Raw genomic sequence first — 20,535 nt, 5'->3', positions numbered from 1 at the left:
GTGACAGAATGAGAGAGATATGGGTGACCGGATAAGAGAAATATGAAGTCTCTTTTACATTATTAGAAAACACAAAAAACTTATTTATTTAGAATTACTTTGACAAACCTATCTATAATTACTTTAATAAAGGTGATATGTGTCTTGTAAATAAAAAATAATGAAAATTAATAAAAGACAATAATATAATTGAAGGTGTTTTACTTCATATTCAGGAGATTATTCCCATAATCAAGAACAATAAAAGAAACAAATACAATAAGTTACATGTTTTTTCATCTTATTTCTATTTTAAGAGAAATAATCATCAACAGAACATATGCAAAATATTACAAATGCAGTAAATCAGGACATATATAAAAACATATACAAATCTCAATATCCAGATGTCAAAAATTGTATAACACAAATCAAATAAGAAATTACTTCTTATAATATCATATTTTTAACAAACAAATATACAATAGATCAAATCATAATCGAGAATGTATTTAATTATTATTATTATTGGAAAGGCACACCATATATCCATCCTACTAAAGTAAAGATTTTATGAAACTATAAAATAATTTTTAATTTTTAAAATTAATTTTAAAAATTAATTTTATAAAAATAAAAAAAATACTTTGCCAATGATTTTTTAATATAAATAATTATTTAAATTTAAAGAATAATCATTGAACAATAAAACTAAAAACTATTTTTTATTATGAATAATTATTTAAATTAAAAAGATTACCAAGTAAAAAACATTATGTACACAAAAACAATGAATTCCCAAATTAATGACATAAATTATTATTATTAAACAATATATACACTTAAGAAGAAGGTAAAAACAACAAACAAAACACAAGAAAAATTTATCACAACTAAAAAAACAGTCACAACATAAAATTGAACAACTTAACTATTTTTTGAGCACATAATACAAACTCAATATTTATTGATTCACTAACCAAACAAACTTAATTTTGTCAATTACCTCAATTTTCTAATCTTTGCTATATTCATATCTTATTTCAGGTCTACCAATAATGGCAACAACAAAACACCAAGAATAAAATAAATAAAGTGGTAGGTGGCTTCTACTTTATACCACACTATTAATTATAAGAACATCTATCTACTACATTATTTTTGTTTTCTTTTAAATCAATATACCTTATCACTTTAAAGTAGAGAATAATTTAATCATTCATACCTTATACATGTATATATAAATCGCATCGATCTTTTATATATACTTTGATGATTATGGTTATTTATGCATAAAAAATAAATAAATTCAGTATAGATCTTCTCAAGAGATGATAAAATCTTCATGAAGATATTTATATTTCTCATGAAATCACGAGTTAATGAACTCAACTTGCAAAATCTCAATCACCATAATGAGTGAACTGAATTTACAGTTTTCTTAAAACGTCGAAAAATATAAATATTTTATTATTAATTAAAAATTGATAGTTAATAATTATTATGTAATTTCTAATGCTTATACTATTAATTAAGATTTGTAATTCCACGTTTTCAAGGATTTTCTTTTTCTTTTCTAAATGTTATTTTGATATTTAATAAACGTCATTACAAAAATATAAAATTATCAAAATCTAATTTAATAAGTCTTTTGTGTTGAATTGATTAAAAAAGACATCTGATTGACCCACCTACTCAACAACACTGCGTATATTTATATGTTTGTTATAAAAAATGAGAAAAAAAAAGAAAAACAGTGTGAATATATCAAATGGGATCCAACGTAAGAATCACATTGGCAATTCCGACGTTAAAAAAATGTTATTTTTATTTTATTTTTTAAAATATTATCCTTTAAAGCATTTTCTGTGTTACAGTCTTAATCTTCCACTGATACAAAGAGAAAGATGCAGACTTGACCTAGGGTTTTAATCATCCCTCTTCCCGATTTCGGGTATATACACTTCTTCTCCCTATATTATTACTTTCTTCGTTTTTTCAATCATTGGCATGTGAACCCTAATTTTCTGGTTTTTAATATGCTTTTATGGTTCTTCTTCTTCATCTCCCATCGTGCATCTAACAGAGTAAGCTTTGGATCTCCGATTGGTGCCTTACCCATTTTTTCTTATCCTTCAAGCAACACTTTGGGGCACCAAAGGTTCCAAATTGAGAGTGGAAAAGGCACGCTCTTGTAGCTGCTGATTTGGCCTATGGCTTTTGGCTTCTTCAGATTGGGGGATCAGAAGCAAGAATTCCACACCCCTTGCGAGAGTATGAGAGAGACGGAAGATTTGGATCACGAGTAAGGTGAGGTCTTTCACTTGATTCAAATCATTGCTTGTAGTAAATTTGACTGAATATGTGTCTTTTTATTCTAATTTAAAAATTTGTTATTCTTCTAATCTGCTGTAGATTTTGAAGTTCTATTTAAAAGTGTTTGGTTTTGGTGGATTTTTTTTTTTAAAAACTATTTGTTTATTGGACGGTGAAGTACCTTGAATGGTGTGTGATGCTTCAAACGAGTCTTCAGCTTCCCAATGGAATTTTGTATTAATGAAATATGTCCCATCTTGATAATATAGATAGGAATGAGTTATTTGTTATTATGTTTTGTTTCCTAAAGTGATGAAAGGAGGAAACGAAACTTAGATATAGTTCTTTAGGTGTTGTTTGTGCTGTTCTCCAATCAGAATTTGATTTTCATCTTAATCTAATCGTTTCATGTATGATGTGGATTATTGAGGTGAAATTTCAATTTTGATCAGAGAACAATACAAACAGTGCTTAAGGAACAGTATCTAAGTTTTACCCTAAGTGAAAACCATGGTTATGTTAATATTTTTCACTACATCAACCTGTGATATGACATTACTAATGTTTGTTTTTGTTTGATTTCAAACTAAAAATGCAGATATTCATTAAACCTGCGTTGTGATAATTGCTTGCCATGTTTGACTTCAAACTTAGATGCAGATATTTGAGGACGGTTGCTTGCGGTGAAAAGGTGTGCGTGGCCCGATGAATTATTATGGAAGATATAACATGCAAGCTGTTTGATCTGTTTTGAATTTTGATAGACTTGGATATTAGAATATGGAGGATGAGAGTGGGCTTGAGCTCAGCTTGGGTTTGTCTTGTGGTGGCTCGTCTGCCAAACCCAAGGGTAAGAATGGTAGCTCCTCAGATAGTAGGGCTGAAGAAGTTGGTAGAGGTGGCAAAATGGTGGATGACTTTAAGAGCATGTTTGATAATGCTCCTCAGAAGCCAGAATCTATTAGTGGGACGCGGAGAACTGATTCCCCAAAGCCTGAGGAGAACTTCTTTAGTGACCTTTCAAAGGCCAAAGAAGAGAATGCTTCTTTGAATTTAAATGGAAGAGGATTTCTGGTAGCAAAGAATAGTAAACCACTTGAAACTGAGGATGAAAAACGGTCGGAGGCAGCAAATAAGCGGAAAATGCCATTCGATGAGATACGTAGTCAAAAGAAGCATGACAATGATGTCCACCACCCTGATTTACATGACAGGGCTAGAACATCTCATATATCTATAACAGAGGATGGTTCAACTGCAGAAAATGAAGATGTGGCTGACTCTGAAACTGAGAACTCCACCTCCAGGCCCATCTCACACCACAGTGATGGTTCCAAAGGATTCATCAGAGTCGGTTCTTCTTCTGATGCTGCGAAAGAGGTTCGTGGAAGTGCAGACTCAAATGCTACTGAGTTTAATGGGCAGAAGAGGTTTAATGGCTCATCAGAAAAAGATTTTAAGCACACAAACATGAATTACGGTGCTTCCTTTTCTGTTCAACCTGTAAATATGATGAATGTATCTTACCCTTCTTCAGTACAAGAGTCTAACCCTGTTGGGGCACCAGGCCCTCAGATACACGGAGTGATGCATGTAATGCCTGCTGCAACCGGTGAACGTGCAGGAGCCCAATCAGTGAATAATGGGAACCTGCCGGTGATGTTTGGATATCCGCCTGTTCAGCTTCCCATGTTGGAGGACCAACCATGGGGTTTGGTTTCTCGTCCTCAACAATTACACCCTTTTGTTGGCAGGGGTCCGACTAACCCAGGTACTTTTTATATGAATGGAACATATTGGTAAAATTTTTCTAACTCAAACCTCCTCCGTAGAAGTGATTGATAAATAGTTAAACTGTTTTGGATTGTGCATATAATCTATAGTGCATTATGGTTGCAAGATTGATAAATTAAATCAAGTATATGGTAAATCTCATATAAGATTGAAATATTAAACTTATAACCCGTTTGTGTCAGAAAAGTTATCACAGTGATAAATGTTTGTATATCTGTGAAGACCGCAGTTTAATATGATTCTGTATTAATTGCAAGCTCAATTATAATGTTATTGTATGGATATAGCTGCACTCCAAGTAATCTCAAACAACATATCCGAGGCCATACCATACGAAGGAAGGCCATTAGATCGTTCCAAAGGAGATGGTAAACAGCGTGTCACTGAAGAAGGCTCCTCTTCGCAACCTGAAGATGCGAAAGGAAGAAGCACAAACCTTAGGGCCAAAGATATACCAGACCAATCAGCAGGAGAAGGTTCCATCATTGATTTTTCAAACATTAAGCCCGGTCTTGCTGCAGATGTTAAATTTGGCGGATGTGGTTCCTATCCAAATCTGCCTTGGGTATCCACCTCAGGTTCAGGTCCAAATGGCAGGACAATATCTGGTGTTACTTACCGATACAGCACTAACCAAGTTCGAATTGTTTGTGCATGCCATGGTTCTCACATGACCCCTGAGGAGTTTGTTCGCCATGCAAACGAAGACCAAGCAGCTGCAGAGGGAAACGGAGTTTTGGGGACAGTAGCAAACGGCAATCCTGCTGCCTCTTCTCATGGCTAGTCTTGTACTGTCTAATTTGTACCTTAGTATTGAAGTTCCCAACAGGAGAATCAGGGAAATAGGGCTTAAATTTTTGTATAGATGAATGAGTTTCCTACCATTTTTCTGTACACACTTTGATAACTTGTCTGGCTATTCCACTTTATTTACTTGTAGCCAATGCAATGAAGTTTGCAGCTGTATGTAATAATGAGCCCTGCTAGCATCATCTGTTCAAGTATCAATATAGTGTTGTTGTTTCCAGATTGCTTGGGGCATGTTGGGCACTAAATGAACTTCAAAAACTGAGGATAACCAACCAATCCCTTTTAGCAATTATTCCTAAGCTTTTATTAGAGCATATGCAAGGAGTTGCTTATGGAGTTCTTAAAACACCGGAACTAGTTATCCCGTTTCATCATTTGAACAATTGACGTAGCAGTTAGTAATGATTCCTCATCTAAACAACCTTAAGAACTGAAAGACTTATTTTGAATTCATTATTTGATACTATTATACAGAAAATTTATTTGAAGTTTCTAAATTTCACGACATTGTAGACACCTAAATTGAGTTAAGTAACTCAAATACGCGTGGTTAAGATTAAGCATTGCTTTGAATGGTTTATATTAATATTGTCATTGCTGCTGAAAGTAATGCTTCCTTTTCAATTATCGAACGTCAAACTTCCAGAAAACCTGCACCCACTTTCCTCTTCCACCAATGCTTTTGTCTTCCAAACTCTCCATTCTAGAAACGTGGCAAGTCCATTCAAAAGGGGCATGGGCAAAAATCACTTCTAGATCACTCCATTTCTCGAGGGAATTAATGACCCTCCTGAACTACCATTTCCCTTTGTTTTCCCCATGCTCAAACGGAGCCTCACTGTCACAAAGGACATAACAAGAGAAGAGTTTTTGTGGCAAATTCCATTTTTAGTTACATATTCACCTCATTTTTCTTTTATTGTTGACATCATTTTGTTGTCTTGTCAAACTTACAGTATTAGTATGCTATCTAGTCATGTGTTTGAAAGGGTAGTAACACGTGATTCAACATGGATAATACCATATCTGAACTAAACTCTTACTTTAACTCTTTCTTCCTGATCTTGCAACATGTAATAAATAATAATCATCCAAATCTAGCAGTTCCATTTTAAATCGAGAGCTTAAATATGGCATCATGCCAAAGGGCAATAATTTCAACCATAACTCTTTCGTGTTTACCACGTATCATTGGCATTATCTTTTCAGCTGCTACTGTCACCATACAAATGAAAAAATAAAATAAAAAATAAAGCATTCTTTGACCAAACGTGTTACATAACCTTCTACCTCTTTGCTACGAAGTCTAGCAACATCACAGCTTTTATTAGGCAGCAGCAAGACAAGCATGTCCTTTATTGATTGCTTTATTATAATTGACTAAATCAAACTTGGAATATGTATATTAACATCGTTTTTCAACACTTTCTTTTTTAGGTTTCTTTTGCAGGGTCAGCGAAACTGATGCAGTTAACATGGCTGCTATTAGTAAAATATAAGTACTGAGAGGAATATAACAGGTTGTTAGGAAGATCAGTGAAGGATTCATGATCATCATTGAGCATTGAAAATATATTAATTCCTCACAAAGCTATATCAGTTTCATATGTTCAATCTAATTTTTCAAGTACTTTTGTTTTGATAATGAGATCATAATATAACCCTTTTCAAAAACGTGACATTTCTGGTGAGTTAATATAAGATCCATGTCTTGAAGGTCTGCCTAAGCTGCAAGAGCAGCTGCAAAGGTAGATTAAACCTTGACTAATGGAATGTGATGTGATAACTAACTTTGACATTTTTCTTTTTTCTGGTTTTCCAAGGCTATTTCCCCACCATTTGGTCATGAAGGCATGGCCTAAACCCTCTTCACAAAATGACTTTTTCTTACCCTGAAGCACAGGTTTTACCTACCACTGTTCCCAATCCTTGGTGGGGTTTCCTACCTTTGACATTGTCAAACCAAATGTAAATTTTGAAAAATAAATAATACATGTATAGAAAGTGTAAATGTCTTTTACAAAGTGATTTAATTACATAAATCATCTTATATAGTAAGTAAGTCTGTCATTTTTACTGTAAATGTCATATCAGAGAAGATTTTCAACTAGTTGATAGGGTATGCATACTAAGCTTTCTTAAAAGACTAATGTACTTATTATTGAAAGAAATGGAATTTTCATGTATCAGATTAAGTAGTACAGCAAAACCTAAACGAGGTTAAGTTCAAATTTCAATTTCATACGCAAGGTGAGAGATTAAGGAGTAATCTTCCATGTATTACCAGCAAGGTGGCGTAAGGATTAAACTAAAAAACTTTGCTTTGTCATACCATATGTCATTGAGACACACATACCAAGTCAGAAGAAGCCTGAGTTAAATACAATTGTAGGCCAACCCCACCACCTTGTGGTCACTACTGAGTCCTGAATATTTTATTGGTATTTTATATGAAGAATCAAGTTGAGACGCAAAACGTAACCTGAGAAGAAACCAAGAAAACTGACATAAGGAAAGGTTACCATTTGGGGGAGAATCATTGAATAATGTCCATGCACAACAACCCCATTATAAATCCATAAGCCTCCAACTCATCAATTGGAAACTTCTGCTGCAGAATGCATGAGGAAAACCAGAACCATGAATCAGCTTGGTGTTATCCTTTTTGTTCTCTCAGTCTTATTCCTCCATGTTAGAGCACAGACTGCTGCACCTTCAGGAGATGCTGTGTCCAATTTCCAACCAAGTCTTGCTGTTGTCATAGGAATCCTTGGTGTGATGTTTCTACTCACATTCTTTCTTCTCATGTATGCAAAATTCTGTCAACACCGCGGAGGTTCAACTTCTCTTGGGGACCAAGAAAATTTACCAACTTTTGTGAGATCAAGGTCTAGATTTTCAGGAATTGACAAGACTGTCATAGAATCACTCCCCTTCTTCAGATTCTCTTCACTCAAAGGGTCAAAGGAAGGGCTGGAGTGTGCAGTGTGCTTATCAAAGTTTGAAGATATTGAAGTTCTGAGACTTCTACCAAAGTGCAAGCATGCTTTTCATATTGATTGCATAGACCACTGGCTTGAAAGGCACTCTAGCTGTCCTATTTGCCGGCACAAGGTCAACCCTGAGGACCACACTACCTTCACATATTCAAACAGTTTAAGGAGGCTGGCAAACCAATCAGGTCTAGGTGAAGAATCCAACTTAGAGATCTTTGTCCAGAGAGAGGAAGAGCATCATGGTTCATCAAGATTCAGTGTTGGAAGCAGCTTTCGGAAAATGGGAAAGGGTGTGAAGGAAGAAGAATTGCTCATCCAGAAAGGAGCAGAAGATAGTGATGGTAACCAGAAGGGGTATCATAAACACAACCACATGATTACTATATCTGATGTGGTGTTCAAGCACAGGTGGAGCAACGTGAGTTCTTCAGACCTCATGTTTTTGAATTCGGAGATGCTGAATGCTGCATCAAGCAACAGATTCAGCAACTTCGAATCAAATGCAGACATGACATCAAGCCCAAGAGAGGTGGTAGAAAATGGTGAAATCAAGAACATCAAGGAGGAGATGGAGAGGAAGATTTCCTTCGAGAGCAAAGTCAGTGCTCTTAGCAACACCAAATCAGTTTCAGAAAAGGGTCCTCCTTTTACATCAGATTCTGCAGGAAAATCAAGTCTTGCACCAAAGTATGCAAACCCAGGTGAGAAAAGGTCAATGTCAGAAATCACTGCTGTCTCTAGATTTGGAGATTTTGGCACGAAAATGAGGGTCTTCAAGGATTCTTCTTCTGTTCAAGACAACCTTAAAGAGGAAAAAATGAGACAGATTTGGTTTCCAATAGCTAAAAGAACAGCACAATGGTTTGTGAATAGAGAAAGAAGGTCTCAGCTATCTCTGGATAAACAACTACCATTAGATGTATAACCTTTCTAAGGTACACATGTTTGGTTTCAGTCCTTGTTCAACAACTTCGTATAGATTTTAGATTTTTTGTTTTGTTGAATAGTATACAGTTAAGCAAAGCAGGTACAGGTTCCTTGTTTTCGTTCAATCAACCACTATTTTTTTAATTCTTATGATCTGCATAAAAACTTACTTAATCTTTCTATGGCAGAAAATTTAAGGAGCCCTCGTGACCAGAGTAATCGAAACCCTTGTAAACTTAAAATTTTATCTTCTTTTTCACCTCATAATGAATTTTGTATTGATTTTCGACAAGAATAATAGAAGACAGCTTCATACCGTTGTGCTCAATAATGCTGTGTATATGTGTCTCAGCCCTTTAAATTAAATATGTTCATCTTGGTCATATTTTATTATCCCTTCCATTCTCTTTTGCTTAAGATATAAACATTGCACATTATTAACAACTGAACTTAGGCAACAAGGGACTGGATAACGCCATGGTTTCATTAACCAAACAAGTTCTTTTTGTCCAAATGGATTCAAATTCATGAACTAATTTAATTCTCCATCTCGGGTTTGAATTGGACTGAAAAAATAATATTTTTTTTTAAATATAGGTCAAATTGAACTTACTCATCTAATTCACCATTTAGACATGTTAGAATGGATTCAAATCCGTGAACTAACTCAACTTTGAATTGGTTGATTTATTTAATTTATTGTTAAATGAGTTTAAATTGAGTTGAAATAAATTGTAACAATAATTCTTTATCATATTTTCATTACCTTTTTATTTTAATTATTTATTATTTTTAATTATATAAGTTAACGTTTTGATTTTTTTAAAAATTAAATGTTTATTCAATAATATTTTATTTTTTCAATGATTTAATTTATTTGTTTCTCCAAGGTTGACAATTTGATTTTCACTTAATATTTCTATAACTATTTTTATTAAACAAGAGGAAAAAATGTATCAATCTCAAAAGTTCAAAGATTTAAAGCACTGATATTTGATTAAGCAAATTCATCAGTTTTTACATGCTTAACCAATCCAAAAATCTAACCTTTCCAAAGTTTTACATATCTCTCCCTTCAATTTTCCCTCGGATCAAATCTAACAAATAATAACCAATGGTAAATTGCCAATTAACCAATTTGCGTCAAGCCAATAATCAATAGAAAAAAAAAAAAAGTCTGTAATTTATGTGATTAGGTTGAATAATTGGCTATAATATGCATGACCCGAAGAAAGTTTTCAAAGTAAGATAGTTTTTGTCAGTTTCTTGTGTGTGAAGTGTGCATATTAATTCATGGCGAAAGAGAGGCAATACAACACGCAAAGAAAAATAAGCTCTATTCTTCTGTCTTGAAGCAAAAACGAAGGATGCCATTGCCAAAATGTGACTTCAGCAACACACTAACTCTGTCTGCTACGGCAATAGTTTTGTATTAAGCAGATCCAAAGTCGGCTAGGTGCTAAATAGACAAGGTGCTTACATGCTGCATAAAAACTTATTTTAAGAGTATTTTATGTACCAGGTTAACATTAAGTATGGTTAAATTTGTCATTGGTCACATTTTTTTAGGGATTGGTCTCCTTATCATTATCAGATTAAATTATTTTGGTTTGAACTATGGGGAAGGCGATTGAATATATAAACAAAGTTGAAAACATGTAATTAAAAAATTATGATGACGTTAGTGGCTATGCTACTATTGAAGTACACTTTATTTCCTTTTCCCCTACCCTTTCTCTTAATAACGAGGCTTATTTTTATTTTATTTTCTAGAAAAGGCATTTTGAATGTTGGGTGTGAAAGACCACTCACTTCGAATTGCCAATAATGAATAAAACAGGTTTATCAAAATGAGAAAGTGTTGTGTTAGAAAGAGAAATTGTCCCAAAATTTGATGTGAACGCAACAAAAGTTGAGTTAGAACAAAAATGAGTTTTAGTTTTATGTGTTAGTATAGTATGAATATTGGTCAATGACAAAACTAACTTGCTTGAATTGCAATTGACTGAATTCAAATTCAATCATTTACACTTATATAATATTTACAGGGGAGGGGAATTACCCCCAAAAAAAATTAGGAAAGGGAAGAGATGAAGATAATAAACCTACCCTACCCAGTCTGCAACTAAAAGATTCAAACTATAGGGAATATTTTGCATCTGTTGCGCTGTTCACATTTTCTGGTTAACTGCATTCTTGGATTGCAATTTGTCCAGATAAACAATGGTAAATATTGGTGGAGTGCCAAACTTCAAAAGGAAAACAAAAAGTAATGATCATCACCTTCTACCAGTCCTCAAGCCATTCAGGCACATTAAGTTCTTCTACCTCCTGCAAAGGCGAGCCCGGATAGCCAGTACTACAATCCTCAGAATGAACTTCCAAGTACTGTGTTATACGAGAAATAATTTCCTGAGGAACAGGAAAAGTGCGGTTTCTAATCCCTTCCCAATCAATACCATTAAACCATGGGTGACTCTTGACAGAATCAGGACCTTGGCTTCCAAGTCTATTGTTTTCTTCCACTTCAAGTAGCTGAACCAATCAGTAGAATAAAATCTAATTAGAGAAGTATGTATGGATGTTCCCAAGAATGCATTGCGTATATTTTAAGCAATGCAAACTACGTAGACTATCTTGAGAGAAAGAGAGTCTTGGTTTTTGCAATACCTTGGAGATGAGATCAACCGTTTCAGAGCTGAAACTCTCCGGAAGGTGTAGCTTCCGTTTTGCAATTTTGGCAACTGTATCAAGTTCATTTTCTCTCCATGATCCAAATGGCATCTCACCACGTAACATAAAATATATCAAAACCCCCAATGCCCACCTGCATAATCATAAGAAAAGTTTCCCACCTTGACATCCATTAAATGCAATTCAGAGGAAGCTTTAATTATACATTCAGTAAATGCTATGCTAATTTAGGTTATCTTGATATAGAGGAAATAAAGACAGAAGTTTGCTACTGACGAGGAATTGTGGTTTAACGAGAATTAATGTGTTTGGAGAAGGTTTTATTTATACCAGTCGGCAGGGAAACCATGGCCTTTTCCCAAAACAATCTCTGGGGCCAGAGAATCTGCCATCCCACAAATTGTGAATGTTCTCTCACCAGATAGCTGTTTCCCAAATCTGAAGTCCACCAGCTGCAATCAGTACATACAAAAAATAATTGATCAGATACTGCGATATTGTGAATAACTGTGTATAGATAGATACCCCCTATCAGGATTAATACCCTTCTAAAGGATACTTTGGAGTTTTTATATTGTAGATTACCCACTTGATCATTAAAAATGAAAACGATGATAACATCAGGAAGGAGCAGCCAAGTGAGAATACATTAACAATTTCTTTGTCTTTACTTGATTTGTACTTGTAGTTTCTGGTGGCCATGTAAAAAATATTTTGTTCGGATTTTAATGCATTCAGATGCAGATTGCAGAGACAGGGGGAGGTGTATGATCTTACCTTGAACTTTTACCTCAAAAATACGTTACTACACGCGATAATTGATTACTTCTATCAATGAAAGAGCATCGATCACATCACAGGTTAAGAACTGAAGGTATGTATTTATGGTTTCCTATATTTCACTGTGAATAGTTTTACATGATAATTAAGAAGTGGATTATTTCATTTTATTTTTATACTGTATTATAGCAAAGTTTCCTTCAACTTAAATGTTTGAAAGACATCTAACTAGACTTTATTCTGGATCACACTTGCATTAAAATCTTGGTATCACCTCTGATTGCATTTATATTAGTCAGGGAATTGTGATGATTTTAGTTTGATATGTTAGAGAACATTTGAATTATCTTCATAATTATTGATGACGTGTTAGATTTGATGTATCTATATTATGCATATTCTTAGTCTTTAACGTCATCCATCATTTACAGCAATGTCATCTGCCATAACTATGGAAGATTCACCATCAACACCACAGATAAACATGGATATGTTGAAAAGCAATCAAACAAGAGTTCCCAAACCTGTATCTGTCCTGTTTGCTCCAACATCAAAACATCAGGAGACACACCTCTGTAGAGAACACCATTCTGAAATTCAAGTATGAAATGAATAAAGGAAAGGGCAACCTTAGCAACTAGCCAAAGAAGGCACAAAAGCGAAGACAATAATTATTTAGATACAAGACCTTGTGCAAGTCTTCTAAAGCAGTGACAACAGATGCAGCACAAAACCGTGCGGCTGATTCACCAAAAGGACTTGAAAGTATGGAAGACAAGGGGCAAGCAAGGTGAGTATTTAGCAATATTCCAGCATACATGCGATCAGCACAAGTGCATAAAACCTGTGGTATACTAGCTGAAGAGCCCAAACCCTTAATCAAATCTTTCTCTTTCAAGACCTGTGATTCCTTTCCAAACCTTTTGACCTTTGGCTTAGAAAATCTCTTCAAAGTAAGCAAATTTTCTGCACCAAAATGTATCCATGCAGCAAACTTCATTAGAAAAATAAATCCAGCATACATTTTTTATCACTATGGAATACATTTAAAGGCTATTTAATTGATGTAGGAAAAGGAAACCAAGATACCTATGAAGAAAAAAGTCACAATTTTAAGAAAATATTCATATTTTGACGACTAAAACATTAGGCTTACATCCACTTGGTCCTTTTTCAAATATTTTTCACATCCACTAACTACATCAATCTTCAAATTTGATTAATTAAGGGAACAAATCCTCCAAAGATTTGGTAGGTTTATATCAAGTTCATCTACAAAAGAACTTTATAGATGTATTAAATTTATGAATGTCTATTATTTCCAGGATCAAATAATTCGTTAGTTATTTTTCATGCAAGAAATAGGAGAAATGTTTTTGTACCTGATTCCTTTAAATTTGCAACCCCTATTTGGGAACAGTCAGTGGAATATAGTGTCTTTCTCCACTCCTGCCAAAAAATGGTCCATAAGCTAATTTGAGGATCTCATTCCCAAACAATTGAAATGCAACAGAAAACACTTACCAAATCTGAAAGCTGTACTTTATCAAGGGATGAAAAATCATAATTTCTTCCGGTCAACTCCATGGAATTATCCTTTGACCTATGATTAAACTAATGAAGTCAATGATATGAAACTTTGTTTTCAAGTTCAGTATACAAGCATACAAGCAGAATTGCATAGCTGTCGTCTAACACATGCACATAGTAAAACGTACTTGTGATCTTCCTGAGAAATCTTTTGTATGGAGCCAATTACAGATTCAAATTTGTCTTTTGTTAACAAAGCACATACAACATCACCCACAGCAACAGCATTTATGGAACCAATACGTTCACCATAAAGGGTCCATTCACCAAAATAGCTTCCCTCAGGCTTCTCTATTGATAGTTCTGTTCTGCTCTGAACATCATCCTCCTCGTTTTGGATGTCAGGCTTGAGGCTGTAGGCATTTGGACTCGTCAATAAATCAGAGTCAAAAGTGATTTTTACGCATCCCTTCTGTATGATGTACAATGCAAGGATTTCATTCTGCAAAGACATACTGAAGGTCATTAAGAAAAGATAAGAGAACAAGGGATTAAAGCAACCAAGCAATAACTTACATTGTCTATTATTGTCTGCCCATTTGAGAAGGAAACTTCAGAAAGGGAGTCAGAAATCTGACTAAGTTGTAAAATTGATAACCTTGAGAGGAGATCTACAGATCGAAGCAACTTCAATGATGATAAGTTAGAGAATTCTGACATTAAAATCCCACGAAAATCTTCTCGTTTTAAAGCCCAAAGAGTTCCGTTTGTTACAGCACGTACAGAAGCCTGGAGTGGTTTATTGTACCTGTAATGCCATTTTTTGAAAACATAGTGTTAAATTGGCAACGCAAAAAGGTAATATTGTCGTAGCAGCTACATATAAAAAAAGAGCAAGAGGAAAAACATAAAATGACTTTAAATACAATAACAACAAACTAAGCCTTGTTTGTGTTAAGGCATCCTCATAAAAATGACTCTGCACATTTTCAGAAAAAAATAGGTTGCAAAATCTTAGTTCTTAAAGCTGGTTGAAAAATGTATATAATATTTCATATATTCTGGAATAATTATAGTTGAACTTCATATGCCTATCTGGATAACAGTCCTCAAAGAAATATTAATACCTAACCGGGAGGAAACTTCAATAACTAGATATGTTTCATGGAAAAAGAATAACTTCAATTGAGTTGAAGAACCACAAGATGCTATCATGTATGATTGAGCGACTTACATTAGAGCAAGCTCTCCAAAACATGAGAGTTTTTCAGCTGTGTAGCGCTGCAAAACCCTAGGTACGTCCCCTTCTTTTTCTTCCTGCCATAGTAATGAATGTTGAAGAGGATTAGTAACATATCTCATTGACAATATAGAAACACACAACATATTGGAAAAGACTAGGTACAGGCAGCATTCGTTACATGACTGAAGATCTTCAAAACATGATTTCATTGACTAAACCAAGGAAAAGCCAATTAGAAGAGCTAAAATGATGGACTGGGGTTTAAAAAAACATAAAGCTGGTTTTTGAAAGGTGTTGAATCCTAGAACTTTATCACGAATGAAAAATTATTAGCATGGAAATCTAAGAAATATTTAAAGAAGTTTTTAAAGCCTGAGGTGGTGCCACGACCTTGCCTTTTGCTAGTACAATTTTCAATATTTTCCTAATAGAATATCTGTTGAGTCATCACAAATCAATAGAGCAATCAAATGATAGAGTTTATAAACCTGAGTTGCCAAGACCTCAAATTCTCCACTACCAACAACATAAAAACAGTCACCTTCACCACCCTGCAAAGTATAACTTTTGTCACAATTGTGCAATTATAAATGTAATCAAAGCCAATATAAAGAGAAATTTTTAACAAGAACCAAAGGCATGTTCCGTACAAGAATGGTAAACTTCAATTTCTGCCCCTGGAATCTACAATATCCCCAGGTTGGACTGTGCACAATTCTATTTTCAAGTTTCAACTAAAAAACTGACCTGTTTGACTATAATATCCCCAGGTTCGACCTCCACTCTTTGCATGCAATCCAATAGAACATGACACTGAGAATCGGTAAGTTTTCGGAAGAGAAAATGATCGTGCAATGCCTGCTCTATGTGTGCCTGTGGCATATGAAGATGAAGCACCACCAAAGGTTCACAGTCATTAAACTTTCCAGTGGGAGAAACTAAAATTATGACTTTATAGTATCATACCTATGTTTTTATCGATTTAAATAAAAACAAATGAAAAAAGAAGAGCTAAATCAATTCTAAAATTAAAAGATGAAGTGGGGGATTACTTCTTCTTCCCATGTCTTTCTATGGGCTGAAGGGGGAGGAACCCAAGCTTGCCCATTTTCTAGGGAATTTTCAAGTGCTCGGAGGCGTGCCCTTGACAAGTCATGTCTTACACGATGGTTTCTAGCACTCCAGCCAAAGGTGGAAGGGGATTCTGAACCTGTCACCTCTACGACTTGTGGCACAGGTTTTCGCAAAACATCACCATAACTAGCCGACTGAGCACCAGTAGACTGATTTGGAAGATTAGATCAGTTACTAACAACGAAGTAAATGAAAGAGACTATTTCTAGGAATATAATTGAAGAGAAACAGGATAAAACAGGAAAAGTACCATACTTCAGTTAGCCCATTTACATGTACAATGATGACTGTGATGTCATCTGTACGAGTTTCATATTGCAGCCAGAGTCGATAAGATTCTGCCACAATTGCAGCACAAGCATCACGAGGATCTTTGAATTTTGCAACCTGGAAACATAATGGCAATTAAGAGACAAAATATTTTACTTCAATTGGATGGTACACCATATCTAGGTTTAAAGTTGCATTAAATTAAATTCACAAAAACTCAGTTCCATGATCAAATGCACATGGTTGTCATTTAAACGTATTATTATCAGCAATCTGTAAGGATTAGTTTTATGATTTAATTATAATTAGAGTTTGGAAAGATAGTTCCAAGGTCAATGACGCATCAACCTAGTTGAACATATAAATTTCTGACCAAGCTTCTGTGAATGGAGACATGCCCAGATACATTTCCACATCAACTGGAAAATTTTACAATACCATTACCCAAAAGATATGTTTTGTAATATCTTTATCTATCCTACATGAGGGAGAAAAATTTACTCCATAAAACTCTGCTTACATGGCACCGAATCACCAAAAGTATGATGCAATTAAGTAATTTACGTGTCAAACTTAGGATTCAGTTAATCTTAAACGTTTCAACTACAGGCTTAATAACAGACGAATTTCAACACAAAATTGCGTCCAATTTGACCATAACACAAGACCAGTTGATTATTAGACTAATACCATAATATGAAATTTTAAAACTGAAACCAAGGAAATGTTAAACTTGTTGGAACTATTGCAGGCGCATTGCACCCTTCTAAAAATCATTTATCATTAAAATCAACTACAGCCACAAAATGGTGTGCCTGGTTTCAATTGGATAGTGTTCTTGCAATTCTACCAAAACGAGTCTTGCATGAAACAGAAAAACAGCTTCATATGGTGAAAAGACTAATTGCTCCCTCCCGGTGCATAAAATACATCTGAAAATAATGTTTTAGTGAATTATCACCAAAGTGGCTATTACAAACAATACTCACCCAAAAAAATTTCCTTATTCAATAATAATTTCAACTGTAGAAGGAATAATGAAGTGGTTTGGAACATTGTTTACAGATGCTAAAGTTTGGCTGGAATATTATTTCAATTTCTAGAAATCCAGAACTATTAGCTGTAAATTTCTTTCCCGACACCCTTAAATGGAAAATTCGGTTTCCCTCGACTTCCATGTGGCTTTATGCAAAGGAGTGAATTTGAATTTTCTGTCAAAAAGTCCCCAGTTGCATAAGTTGGGTCGCCTAATTTTCAAAAAGATTCCTAGTCCCTAATTCCTGATTCTAATTCCAAATATGAGAGAGACACAGTAACCAACATTAATTGTGCCAGATCGTGATTGCCACTGAAACGAAATAATAACCTGCCACCAACTTCTTTAGTACAGATAAAAGCAAATTCAACAACAGAAGCCCCTCAAAAAAGAGAGAAAAGAATGTAAGCCTTTGCATAAGAATAAAGCTAGCGTAAAAGAAAAGCGAGGGACACAACAATAAAAGAGATCTACCATACCATTTCAACCACACTCTGGCTAGAGAGAAACTCAAACACCCCATCACTAGCAAGCACAAAGAAAGGGTGATCCTGCGTGAGCTCAAACACAACAATCTCAGGATTCGCCACAACCCCAATAGTCTCCGCAATAGAATCACCAATACTCCTGGTGAAAGCCGTCCCCGGGTACATCCCATTGGGCACCCACAACCTCGGAGGGTCACCATCATCACCCTCCTCAGTGCCCCAACACTGCACATCAGGGTTTTTCAACCCCTCAATCTGATCCAAAGTAAGAACCCTCGCCCCACAGAGCTTCACCCTCTCAAGCTCATCACTCCTAAACGGCGTCTGATCAATCGACAAATCAACGGCCACAAAATCCTTCCCTCTCCTCTCCGCAATCACCGCCCTTGAATCGCCGGAATTCGCCACGTATATCGTCCTCCCCCTCACCAGCACCGTGATCGCCGTCGTCCCGCTCATGCTGTCATCCAAAACATCAGCATGCAGCTGCGAATTCGTCGCCAAAAACGCCGCATGACAAGCCTCAACAGGATCACCCCGGAATTTCGAATTTCTGAGCAAATTCTCACACAATTTCCGCTTCGCAAACTGCGAACACTGAGCTCCAAACTCACCATGCCCGTCGAAGACACCAAAAAAGTGGTCATTAGGGTTCGTACCTGTCAACATAAAACCCCTCACACGCAATGAGCACCACAGAGTAGCCACTCCACCAAAATAAGCAGCCAAAGCCAAAGCCACAAACAGCAGAAAACCCAAACTCAAAAAAAAAAAAAAAAAAAAAAAAACAGTACCAAAAGGCGTGTGGATGCAGAAGCTATCCTGGTTCGCTTTATCCAGTGCATCCGGGTAGTAACCTCGCTGAGACAAAAACGAGTATCGCAATTCAAAGTTCCCAGAAGGCACTTTTACGATTCGTGAACCGTCCGGCGGCAGGAACTGCGCCGAAACCCTAGCGAGTCTTCGGATTCCCGCTTCGGAGTCCCGCGTGATGCTCAATTGGTTGAGCTGGTCTCTGATTTCACCTTCTTCAACGTCGGAAGAAGTGTGCGAGAAATTGGCCACTTCACCCACATCGGTGGTTCTGGCTATGGGGTCTCCGTTGATGCTTGAGCCTCTGCAGTTGTCGCCTATACACACTCGCGAGTAAATGCAACCCATCGCGAGTAAAAGAAAAAGAAGAAGAAGCAGAAGATTGGAGTAGTAAACTCAGATGCTAAATTTGGCATCAAGAGATAGAGAGAGAAAGAGTGGTGCGGGTAACTAAAGTGCTGTGTCCTAATCTGAAATCTCAATTATTAGGAGCAAGGAATTTCGAACCACAAATTGTTTGCAATAAATGAGCACGAAGCATGGTGAATGAGATTACAAACCAATGGTGAATGGTGGTAATTGTAAATTGCGTGTGCTTTGTTGCTGATGATGCAGTGTGCAAAAATTAGTCCAAATCCAAAAGATTTTTCGTCTGCTACCAAATGGAGTTTAGTGGTTGGTGCGGGTTTGGTTAAAAGCGAAATCCAAAAGAGAAAAAAAAGATTAATCTCACTCACACACTAGAACACTAGAAGAATAGGATTAGGTTAGTTTTGAACAAGCTTCGATTAGAATTTGCAGTGTTTAATTAATAACAGTGGATGAGAACGAAGAAGAGTTGTGCATGTGATGTGTGTAAGGTCAGAGAAAGAGAGAGAGAGAAAGTGAGTCACAGGTTTTGTTTTGTTGGTGCTGCTCATGTGTGTGCGGGTGCGCCTTAACATCTTCACGCGCCAACCTTCACTTTTAACGTAACTAATAATATTTTTATATATGTATAAATATTAAATCCATATTTAATATTTCATTTAATGTGTTTTCGTTTTTATCCGTTGCGTAGAAAAAAAAACAATAGTTTTTAAACGGACGCTAACTTTCAAACAGAACGGTTTAATTTGAAGGTAATAATAACTTTTTTCATTCAACTTTGATTTCACAGAGGTGTGAATATTAAGGTTGCAGGAGGAATTTAAATAAATAAATAAAAGCTTAAATATATTTTCGGTTCTTAAATTTTAAATAAATTTTAAAATTAGTTTATTTTAAAATTTTAAATTAATTTAGTCATTTATTTTCTTAAAATACATAAATTTAGTCTTTTTAATCAAATTTTAATAAGTTTATTTAATATTTTAATCGTGTTTTATAATAGTGTTTGACTTAATATTAAGACAAAAATATGTCAAATAGTATAAACAACTCAAATACAATCCAAATGCGTATGAAACATCAAATAAAATTTGATTAAAATAACTAAATTTACATATTTTGAAAGATAAAAAATTAAATTAGTCTAAAATTTAAAAATTAAACAAAAACATATTTAATCTATAAATAGATAATGAAAATGATGATAGGAAAAAGGGACCCGCTAAGAATTCAGTGGTGCTGGCAATGAATTTTGAGCTGTATGATTGAGCAACTTTTGTAGGGTCATTATTCATTGATGGTTTCAGTGTTATTTTTTCATCATGTTCCTTCTTCACTGAATCATAACCCCTTATT

The 20,535-nt window shown here is 35.1% G+C and overlaps 3 protein-coding genes across 8 annotated transcripts; 2 read left to right on the top strand and 1 right to left on the bottom strand.

Annotated features, from left to right (window-relative positions):
* The first annotated feature begins 1,837 nt into the window (after positions 1–1,837).
* On the top strand, positions 1,838–5,116 carry LOC114181827 (ninja-family protein mc410). Of its 4 annotated transcripts, none has more exons than XM_028068416.1 (4): positions 1,838–1,933; positions 2,066–2,289; positions 2,956–4,066; positions 4,377–5,116. In XM_028068416.1, the coding sequence occupies exons 3-4, from the start codon at positions 3,076–3,078 to the stop codon at positions 4,871–4,873; spliced, it is 1,488 nt and encodes a 495-aa protein (XP_027924217.1). In that variant the 5' UTR covers positions 1,838–1,933; positions 2,066–2,289; positions 2,956–3,075; the 3' UTR covers positions 4,874–5,116. The 4 variants fall into 4 exon arrangements, with proteins under 4 accessions (XP_027924217.1, XP_027924216.1, XP_027924215.1 ...); XM_028068415.1 differs by having other exon boundaries at positions 2,950–4,066; XM_028068414.1 differs by having other exon boundaries at positions 2,894–4,066.
* A 2,167-nt stretch (positions 5,117–7,283) lies between these two features.
* Positions 7,284–9,114, top strand: LOC114181176 (E3 ubiquitin-protein ligase ATL42-like). Its single transcript, XM_028067537.1, has 2 exons — positions 7,284–8,830; positions 9,011–9,114. Exon 1 carries the CDS (start codon positions 7,522–7,524, stop codon positions 8,818–8,820), a length of 1,299 nt encoding a protein of 432 aa, XP_027923338.1. The 5' UTR covers positions 7,284–7,521; the 3' UTR covers positions 8,821–8,830; positions 9,011–9,114.
* A 1,673-nt stretch (positions 9,115–10,787) lies between these two features.
* Positions 10,788–19,767, bottom strand: LOC114181074 (protein phosphatase 2C and cyclic nucleotide-binding/kinase domain-containing protein). 3 transcript variants are annotated; one of them, XM_028067407.1, is made up of 17 exons: positions 19,371–19,752; positions 18,792–19,127; positions 17,989–18,656; positions 16,459–16,590; positions 16,122–16,352; positions 15,817–15,942; positions 15,558–15,620; positions 15,061–15,143; positions 14,403–14,634; positions 14,015–14,328; positions 13,821–13,899; positions 13,679–13,745; positions 12,985–13,262; positions 12,821–12,886; positions 11,847–11,968; positions 11,493–11,649; positions 11,069–11,357 (listed from the first exon to the last, which is right to left on the bottom strand). In XM_028067407.1, the coding sequence occupies exons 3-17, from the start codon at positions 18,454–18,456 to the stop codon at positions 11,109–11,111; spliced, it is 2,667 nt and encodes an 888-aa protein (XP_027923208.1). In that variant the 5' UTR covers positions 18,457–18,656; positions 18,792–19,127; positions 19,371–19,752; the 3' UTR covers positions 11,069–11,108. The 3 variants fall into 3 exon arrangements, 2 of the variants coding, with proteins under 2 accessions (XP_027923207.1, XP_027923208.1); XM_028067406.1 differs by having other exon boundaries at positions 10,788–11,357; positions 18,792–19,754; XR_003603742.1 differs by lacking the exons at positions 11,069–11,357; positions 11,493–11,649; positions 11,847–11,968; ... (6 more) ...; positions 15,061–15,143; positions 15,558–15,620 and having other exon boundaries at positions 15,820–15,942; positions 16,454–16,590; positions 18,792–19,767.
* Positions 19,768–20,535: the final 768 nt, after the last annotated feature.

The sequence above is a fragment of the Vigna unguiculata genome, chromosome 4, assembly GCF_004118075.2.
Source record: "Vigna unguiculata cultivar IT97K-499-35 chromosome 4, ASM411807v1, whole genome shotgun sequence".
NCBI classification, from domain to species: Eukaryota; Viridiplantae; Streptophyta; class Magnoliopsida; order Fabales; family Fabaceae; genus Vigna; species Vigna unguiculata.
This window is presented reverse-complemented; position numbering and strand designations above follow the sequence as displayed.